Source organism: Chrysochloris asiatica, unplaced genomic scaffold (assembly GCF_000296735.1).
Source record: "Chrysochloris asiatica unplaced genomic scaffold, ChrAsi1.0 scaffold00140, whole genome shotgun sequence".
NCBI classification, from domain to species: domain Eukaryota; kingdom Metazoa; phylum Chordata; class Mammalia; order Afrosoricida; family Chrysochloridae; genus Chrysochloris; species Chrysochloris asiatica.
In genome coordinates this window covers 6,464,753-6,474,557 of record NW_006408658.1, presented here as the reverse complement: position 1 = coordinate 6,474,557, position 9,805 = coordinate 6,464,753, and the positions used below count along the sequence as shown (strand labels likewise).

Sequence of the window (9,805 nt, the reverse complement as noted above, 5' to 3'; positions counted from 1 at the left end):
TCCAGCTGACACTGAGCACTTCTATCTACCACTTCTGTGAAGCTTGAGGACACTGGCCACATGTGTGCTTTAAGTGTGATCAAGATCCCTGTTTACTCCATCTGCAGAGAACTCTGGGGATTTCTCTGGTATCTTCCAGGCTTGCTGGTGGAGCAATAGAGAATGTTGAAACTAAGCCTTATCCAGGGTTCTAGGAGTGAGGCTCTGGATAGAGGTGGGGGCACTCTAGGACTGGCAGGAACTAACTCAGAAGTAGAAGAGACTTCTGGTTTGGGAGAGGAAAACATTTGGCCATGGTACTTGCTGGTGTTATTTTTGATACCTCACGTATCCATCTGGCAAGCTCCTATTCACTTCTCCAAGAAATCTTTAAAACCTCTTCCACCCTCTGGGTTAGGGGCCCTTATGCCATGTGAGCATGTCTGTCTCCCATGCATGTCTGTGAGCTTTCTGAAGACCGAGCCTGAGTCTGATCTATCAAGAGTCCCATGGCCATACAGAGGAGGTGCCAGGAAATTAATAAAAATCAGAAATGAACAAATACGACTATTCCTCACTTACCAACCACCATGGCCTTTCCTTATGCAATACTCACATTAAAACAACAGTTAAAAATCTACTATTTGACTATTTTGTACATCAATGACGTACGTCTGGTAATAAATGAGTGCCAGGTAAGAGGTGAGAGTAATACTGGTTGTTGTGGTTAAGGTAATATGGCAACTTGGCTGGACCATGATTTTCAATGGTTTGGCAGCTCTTATAATGACGTAATTTGGCAGTTGGATAATGATGTAGTCATCCTCAATTTTGTGATCTGACATGGTCATCTTCCATTTTCACATAGTATGAATTTTCATACAATGACCCAGTCTTTGGAATCTACCCATGTCAGTAAGTGAGGAGTGATGTACTTCATGAATGGCTGGCCCCTGTATAGCCCCCTAGCATTGATGCTTTTGAACTCTCAAATTGTCACTGTGTGGGAATGAAATAAACTATACCTCATTCTAGAGAGTAGAACTTTAGGGTCTCTGCCAGGATCTCAATCAAATCTCAGCCACACTCTGTCAGCATAGATTCAATTTCTGGCCTGATCCATGAGGCTACTATCTCTAGAGAGCCCTTCCCAACCTCCACCACTAGGGACCCCAAGGATAAGATAGGACATAGAGGTGGTGCTAGGAACACACTTGCTTTATTATAAGTTAAGGCATTGCTGTCAAATGCCTGTATGATCTCTTGGTCTGAAAACTAGACATTGAACCCTTAGCCCCCTTCCCTGGGGCCCTAGGCAGAGGTATAATCAAGTCCCTATAACGGCAGATGCATGGGAAGTTAGAAAAGAGACCAAAATGAAGCAACTCTCTGATTGTTATTTAATAAACTGCACTCTCCCCACTAAAAGCTCCAACACTCACTATGATAGTTCAGTTCTATCCCTCCAAGAGTGTATTTTGATCTTGTTCCTTTTTTTTTTTTTTTTTTTAGGAAGTAGGCTAACGGAATGGATCTAGGCTAGATGGGACCAGTGGTTCCCATCTTGGCTCCTTACAGGGCCTGTACCAATACCAGGAGGCTCATGACCAAGGCCATGGAGAAGAAGATGCCCAGGAAGAAACGGTCCATCACACGGGCCAAGCGTTTCCAGTCTTCATGGCAGCGCTGGGTAGCCCGGTAGCTACGGAAGGCGTTGGCAATGGTGGCTACATGACGCAGTAGGGCTTCTTGGTGGCACAGACATCGGAACTCATGGCAAGGGCCTGCTAGTGGGCCAGCCCCTCCCTCGGGAGACTGGGGACCAGGGGGTGACTCAGGTGACCTGAATTGTCCACAGGGTTCCCCCCGTTCCCTCACACACAGGCCCTGTGCCAAGCGTCTCAGCAGGAGGGTCCGAGCCCAGGCTGGAACTGGGCGGGCACTGGGACCACAGTAATGCAGGTTCATGATGAGGATGGTGAGTGCCGTTGAGAATGTGACCATGGTCATTGTAGCCATATAGTACTTCCCTGTAAGAAAAAGAGCAAGCCAGGGCTTGCAACAAGAACTCAGATATGAGTTTCCCAGCTGCTAAGGCAAACACAAGGAGCTCTAGTAGCGTAGTGGTTACGAATCGGGCTGCTAATCTCAAAGTCGGCAGTTCAAAACTACCAGCTGTTCCATGGGAGAAAGATGAGGCTTTCTGCTCCTGTAAAGATTTACAGCCTTGGAAACCACGGCACATAACCACCACCACCGCCAAGACAAACACAGGAATAAACCTACACGTTAAACTTTCAGGCAGCTCAACACCCAATGATGGAAGCAATAAGGGTCAAGGTGTCCCCAACCCTCATTCTTGTAAGTTCTCAGAAGCTACCTGTTCCCCAATTGTTCCCCTAGCTGCTGAAGGCTACATTCATACTCACTCAACCTATGAAAGTAGCATTTTCCAATACTATGGCACAATCTTGTGTAAGTTACTGATCTTTACAGCAGGGATAACAATAAAAACTACCTTGTAGGTTTGTGGTGATGTTTACTTGAATTAATAAATGTCAAGTGCTTAGGAGAATGGCGTACAGTGAACACTCAATACATTTTACCTATGCCTATGATACTTTTTCCTCTCCATCAAGTCCTTGAGTAAAGACCTACTCCTTCCCGCACCTGCGGACAAGCAGTGTTCTCCCTGGAAGGGGCCTCCTTTCTTCTCATCTCACAAAGAGGGCATGCCCCAAGCAGATGCCACTCTCTTTCCTCTCTCCTCCAGGATTCCACTGGCCCAGACCCAGCACTGGTGAAGTCCCATGCGCGTCAGCCAGAGTTAGGTGGGGTCCTCGGGATGGAAGGGGCTCTCCCTGGAAACACATACCCACACCCTCACCCACTCACCGATCAGAGGTACACTCTCAGCTGGTGGCATGCTCTCGGCCAGCAGCAACTGGAAGACGGTGAGTGCCAGCAGCACGGTGACACCGAGAGACACCTTCTCACCCGAGTCAGCGGGCAGGTGGAAAGCAAGCGGAGCCAAAAGCGAGATGAGCACACAGGGAAGCAGCAAGTTGCAGACGTAGGCAGCGGCGCGTCGGCGCAGCAGTAGCGTGAAGGTCACATCCGGGTAAGGTTCGGAGCAACAGCCGTAGGTGAGGACGCGCCGGCGCGCCGGCATGCCCAGCACGCGCCACTCTACATTGTCCACGAAGTCAGCCAGGCTCGCTGCAGTGCCACGTGGCCTCACGTCCAGCTGGTGCCCGCCGTGTGTCCAAGAACCGAAAGTCAGGCCACACCGCTGTGCATCGAACGGGAAGGCAGACACATCCACACGGCAGGAACTGCGCGTGATGGCTGGGGCGTCCCAGCGCACGGCGCCATCGTGTCTCAGGACCACGTTTGTGCTGGCCGAAGCCTGCGGTTGCGCATCTGCCCTGCGGACAGGTGAGGCAGGACTCACTGAGGCTGTCCAGATGTGGAACAGCTCCCGCGCTAATGGAGGGGTCCCAGAGCTCTAAGGCCAGAAAGATGGCCCTGGCTGCGAGGTAGAGGGCGCCAAAAAGAGATTCTGCTTTTGAACAGCTAGAAGGACCCAGGAAAAATAGAGCAATGGGTCTTGAAGGGACATAGATCTGGCCCAGTTGTTGTTGTCAAGTGTCATCGAGGAGTCGGTTCCGAGCCACAGTGACCCCGTATAGGGTTTCTGAGGAGCGACTGGTGAGCGTGAACTGCCGACATTGTGGTTCAAAGCAACTCTGCAGTCCAGTGCCTTAGCCCACAGCACCCGCCAACCAGGCCCAGCCCAGCGCAGCGTGAAAACCCAGAGGTGGTAAAGGGAAGCACAGTGAGTACGCTTGGGGGTTATCTGCAAAGCTCATGATGGGGCCTAGAAGAAAATATGCAGAACCATGTGTTGGATGGGGGACACAGAGCCCCCTTAGGCTAGGCGCCATACGGGGAAACATTAGAGGGTTTACGAGCCCTAGGAATGTCCCTAGAGGAGTCCAGAGACTTAAATCTGGCCTGGAAAGGTGGAGGTGCCTTAAAGAGGTATTTGTATCACAGGCCTTTCTTCACAAGATACAGAACTAGTCCTGGGTTCCCAGGAGACATTTACCTTGTGTTGGCCTGGGATACTCTAAAGTGGGAACGTTGTGGGGGGATGGGGGCTGTGAGTCCTCTAAAAACAGAAGGGTCCTGGTGGGCATGGACAGTTTCCAGTGAAGCATAGCAACTTTTAGTGGTGGGGGGATAGGGCCATATCCTCAGAGCCAAAGGCAACTGTAGGGAGAGATGGGGGAGGGGAGCTGTACTTGTTATAGAGCACGATATCTGGTAGCCACACAAGGCTGCTGGGGATGTGGATGACATCCAGACCACCATAGGCATCCGGGTTCCATTGCAGGTAGGCATCTGTCCACTCCTGTCGGATCCACAGGTACAGGGTCAGCACTTGGTTCCTCTCATCCTAGAGGGAAACAGGGAGTAGGTACCGATGTAGACACATGTGTATGCATACACCCCCACCCCACCCCCTGCGTGTGCAAGCACACTCACTTCCAGAACTCTGCTTGCCCAAACTCCAATTCCCACCCACACCTAACATTGCTGTGACTTCTCCAGGCCTCAGTTTCATCAGTAGTGATATGGGCTCATGATCTCTGCCTAGCAGAGGTTCAGAGTAATCAAGTGTGTAAACTGTTAGGTATACTATAAAGCAACCAACAGCTAGTAGTTATTAATATTAAGGTTTACACCCCCTCATTCCTTGACAGTGTTACAGGCATATTCCACAGTTGTACCCCCACCACAACACACCATGTCAATGATCTGGGACAATGTCACCTCCAGGGTCACATTCAGAGTCTGGTCTGTGTCTGCCACAGGTCGCAGGGCACTTGTGTAGTTGGCAAAGAGGTCACGGAACAGCTTATGAGCCAGCCTGCCCTCAGCTCCCAAGCACCCTAGGGGATCAATAAGAAGGGTTGTCTGCTCCAGACCCAAGTCCAGGGACCTCTACTCATACTGAACTTCACCTCCATACAATTGGGCCCTGTCCCCTACTTCATTCTCCTGCTGTCTGTGGCTCTGCTCCCTCCATGGCCAGCTCCAGGTATGAATGGGATAAAGACCATAGGACAAGTTGGTTTGCTTTCCCATCCCATCTCTTGGAACATGACTGACTAGAGGGTTCTACCTGACTCTACCCTTTCAGAGAACCAAATTCTTCTGTCTGCTTTGCCACAAATGCTAACCAATTTTTGTTGAGTCTAATTCAAGCTTATAGTGACTCCATGTGTGTCAGAGTAGAACTAACTCTGTTCCATAACTGAGTTTTCAGAAGTATTTAGACCTTTCTTCCAAGGTGCCTCTGGGTAGACTTTAACCTCCAACCTTTCAGTTAGCAACCAAGCTCGTGACTATTTGTACCACCCAGGGGCTTTGCCACAAATGCTGGTGTTGTTAAGTGCCGTCGAGTCAGTTCTAGCTCATAGTGACCTTGTATAGGGTTTCTGAGGAGCAACTGTTAAGCTTGAACCACTGACCTTGAGGTTCAAACTGACTTTGCAGACTAGTGCCTTAACCCACAGTGCCACACCAGGACTCCGCCAAAAATGATAGAGGGACTCAAATACACCACGAGAGTCCAAACTTTCACCCAGGTATTCTGAACCTCACTCATTGCTCTGTCTCTTCAGTCTTTCAGACCTGTTTCCATTTCATTGGCACAGTTTGGTTGGTTTCTGAGCTTCAGTTGACTTCTTCAAAGCATGATACTGGGACCATTCCCTCCTTCAGAGAACACCCACTTCCCAAGGCTCTTGTGACAAAGCAACCCCTGTGTCAGAGTAGATGGCTGATATTTTCAATGGCTGATATTTCAGACGTAGATAACCAGGTCTTTCTTCCATCAAGACTCTGAGTGAGTTTGAACTGCCAGCCTTTGGGTTAACAGCCAAATATTTGCACCACCCAGAGACTCCTTTAATAGGTGCAGCCTCTAAATCTGTAAATCTTTATACCCATGAACATCTGAAGGTGTCTTCAAAAAGTTCATGGAAAAATTGAATGTACAAAGATAATAGATTTTTTTCCACAAACTTTCTGAAGTCCGTTCATATTCATACATAGGTTTGACTGAGAATATTTCTAAATATTTCTGCATATGTGTTGCAAATATATCCATGAATATAACAGAGCATACAGGGTACAAAGTTGTGAAAACTTCTTAACTATAGCCAGATGCCTTGAGGGGATGAGTCACACTGGGCCTGGGGGCTCAGGACCATAGTCTCAGGGGACACCAAGGTCAGTTGGCACAACACAGTTCACAAGTCCACATACTCCACATTCTACTTTGGTGAGTAGCAACTAGGGTCTTAAAAGTCTGTGAGTGACCCTCTATGGTCCAACTAATATTCTATCCCAAAGAAGAGGAGAAAATCAAAGATGTATGAAAACTCTTAACAAACTAATGGACCATGTGAACCCTAGCCTCCATGACCTTGAGATCAGAAGATTTAGATGGTGTCTGGCTACCACTGTTCCAAAAAGGATCACAATAGGGGGTCTTAGATAGAGTTGGGGGGAAATATAAAACAAAACTCAATAAAAAAGACCAGGCTTAACTGCTCAGAGAGACTGGTGGAAATGCCTGAACTAGAGCCCTTAGACACCCTTCAAGCCCTGAACTGAACTTACCCCAGTGGCTCAACATTTAGCTTAAATGATAAATGGGCCTATAAGGTGAATAGTAACACCAGGGATGTATGTATGTAGTCCTTAGAACAATCAACCAAACAAGAGCAAAAGGCAGCTATTGCCCAGGGATAAAGTACAGAAGGCCAGAAGGGATAAAAAAAGAAGGGTGCACAGAAACAAACTCAGGGAGGAAGTGGGAAGAGTGTTGCTATATTGTGGGGATGGCAAATCAATGTCACAAAACAAAATGTGTATGAATTGTTAAATGGAAAACCAATTTGCTTTGTAAACTTTCACTCAATCATAAGAAAATAATTTTTTAAAATATACAAATCTGACTTACTTAAAACCTCCAGGATAAAGCCTAAACTCTGGTTGGCATTCTTTATTATCTGGTCTCTCCGATCTTTCCAGTCCTACCTCTGTACGCTCCCCCACCCCCACCCCTCTTGCTGCTCCCACCCAAGCCAAACAACTCTTCTTTTACCCTCTTCAGCGCCCCTCCTCTAAGCTTCTCACATAGGCAGTTTGTTCCTAGTACAGTTACTGAAGAGAAAGACTATGTGGGGAGAGATCTGGGGAGGACAATGCTGGGAGAAGCCAGGACTGGTGCACTGAGCTAGTTTCATACCTGGCAGGAGCAGGAGGAGAAGGCCCAGGCTAGAACAGAGGAAGTTGAGGTTGTGGTGGTTCCGGTGCCCCATGGCCACAGCAGCAGCAAGAGGTGGGCAGGTCTCTGTATACAAAGCGTCCTGACTAGACCTAGGGTAATAGGCCCTTCTGGAAAGCAGAAGCAAGACTGAGATCCTTGCTGGGCCCAGCTTTCCACAGGGAACCTTTCAGTTATCTGATCCTTGTTTGTACCTGTCCTTGGATTTCAGAAACTGCTCCTTGGCTGTTTCTTTTTCTCGTCTGGGCCTCTGTTGGACTCTTTTCGCTTCTGTTCTTTTCTATGCTACCCACTCTCTTTACCTCTTAGCCTTTCTATTGATTTCCTTTTGTCTTTTCCCCTGTAACTCTTTCTTGATCTCTCTCCCTGCTTCCTGGACTCTGATCTTTCTCTCTTTCTACTCTTTCTCTCACTTTGTTCTACTGCTATTTTAGCTTCCCTGGTATCCCCTATCCATTCTCCACACCTGAGCTCTGGGTGAACCTGCTGAGGGTTCTGAGGCCCCTCCTTCTTAGGCCTTGTCATTAGCTTAATTACAGGGCTGGAAATACTCTGTGCCCATGGGAACAGAGAAACTGAAGCTGCATCTCAGGCTACCAGGACCTGAATTATTCAACATGTGAAAGGCAGCACCCAGCCAGGGTGGTTGGAGAATCCAGGGACACAGAGGTCAGGATCTGAGGGACATTCTAAGGGGGTGAGGGATCAAGGCAATGAGTTGATAACTACCCTCTCAGCTTTGCTACCATTATCTGACTTCTGGAGACTCTCTTTGTTGTTGTGAAGTGCCATCGAGTCGGTTCCAATCCACAGCGACCCTGTATAGGGTTTCCAAGGAGCAGCTGCTAAGCTTGAACTGCCTCCTTGCAGTTCAGACGGCTTTGCAGTCTGGTGCATTAACCCATAGCACCACACCAGGTCTCCTTTAGACCACAGAAATTGAACACATCTGTCCAGGTCAGGAGCTTTGTGCCAGGCAAGCGCTCCCTTTCTGGTGGGAGTAGTGTTGAGTCACAGACTAATTAAGAGATGCAGCTCACATCCTCTTCTCAAAGTCTTTGCAGCCATTCCAGTGGGAGCCTCTGTCTTTTCTCCACACTCAAATACTGCTAGGCATAAGGTTTACACTGGCCAGTTTTTTTAGAAGTAGATGTTGAGATTTTACTTCCTAGTCTGTCTTAGTCTAGAAGCTCTGCTGAAACCTGCCCACCACGGGTATTTGAATTACTAGTGGTATACTTTCTCGTATCACAGCAACATGCAAGTCACAACAAACTGACAGATGAGAGGCATTAGATATCATAGGCATCAATAAGCTGTATTAGCCATTTTTAATATGCTTGGAATGACAAATTGAAGAAGAGTCACATTCATTGCTAAATAGAACATTTTAAGACCTATCCTGAAGTACAGTTCTGTCAGTGATAGGATAATACCCGTATGCCTACTAGGAAAATGAATAAATCTTTGTGGGAAGAAGTACAACCAGAATACTCCTTAGAAGCAAGGATGGTGAGACTTCGCTTCACATATTCTGGACAAGTTATCTGGAGGAAGCTTCGGTCCCTGGAGAAAGACATCGTGCATAGTAAAGTAGAGGGTCAGTGAAAAAGAGAAAGACCCTCAATGAGATGTGTTGGCACAGTGGCTGCAACAATGGGCTCAAACCTAGAAATGATCGTGAGGATGACGCAGGACTGGGCAGGGTTTCACTCTGTTATACGTTGGTCATTATAATAGAGCTGGAACTGACTCAATGGCAAGTAACACAAACACAAGAAGACCAGTTAATACAACTATTAATCAAATTTACATACCAACCACTAATGACAAGATGAAGAAATTGAAGATTTTTGCCAACTTCTGCAGTCTGAAATTGATCAAACATATGCATTGATAATTACTGATGATAGGGATGCAAAAATTGCAAGCAAAGAAGAATCAGTACTCAGAAAATATGATGTTGGTGATAGAAACAATGCAGAATAGTGCATGATATAATTTGTAGCCCAACAGCTCATTAATTGGAAATACGTTTTTCAAGAACATAAATATTGACTATCCACCACATGAAATACACAGGAACAAATGGACTAGATGTGTAGAAAGAGATGATAGAGAAGTACAATTAATCATCAGTCAGAACAAGGCCAAAAGCCAACTATTGAACAAACCATCAATTGCTTATATTCAAGTTCAAATTAGGAGCCAAAGTAGACTTTGAGTATAACTCATAGTTACCCTATATAGGGTTTCCAAGGAACGGCTGGTTTGACTGCCTACCTTGAAGTTAGCAGTCCAGTGCTTATCTTTTATTTCCACACCATGCTCTGATTTTGAGTATACCCTATCTGAATTTAGAGACTATTTCAATAATAGATTTGATACATTAAACACTAATGACCAAAGGCCAGGTGACATCACTGATCTGTCTTAGTCTGGGTTCTCGAGAGAAGCAAA

General features: G+C 46.9%; 1 protein-coding gene across 1 annotated transcript; it reads right to left on the bottom strand.

The window, feature by feature from the left end:
- Positions 1–1,551: 1,551 nt before the first annotated feature.
- CHRNA10 (cholinergic receptor, nicotinic, alpha 10 (neuronal)) lies at positions 1,552–7,379 on the bottom strand. Its single transcript, XM_006870381.1, has 5 exons — positions 7,307–7,379; positions 4,792–4,937; positions 4,287–4,441; positions 2,875–3,407; positions 1,552–2,009 (listed from the first exon to the last, which is right to left on the bottom strand). The coding sequence occupies exons 1-5, from the start codon at positions 7,377–7,379 to the stop codon at positions 1,552–1,554; spliced, it is 1,365 nt and encodes a 454-aa protein (XP_006870443.1).
- Positions 7,380–9,805: the final 2,426 nt, after the last annotated feature.

Bases quoted from the DNA above. Each gene is read 5' to 3' on its own strand.
- CHRNA10 (XM_006870381.1), bottom strand. From the start codon at position 7,379: ATGGGGCACCGGAACCACCACAACCTCAACTTCCTCTGTTCTAGCCTG. The intron at 4,442-4,791 runs GTGTGTTGTGGT...GTTTCCCTCTAG, and splicing joins TGTCCCAGATCATTGACATG to GATGAGAGGAACCAAGTGCT. The intron at 2,010-2,874 runs GTGAGTGGGTGA...TTTTTCTTACAG, and splicing joins TGAGAGTGTACCTCTGATCG to GGAAGTACTATATGGCTACA.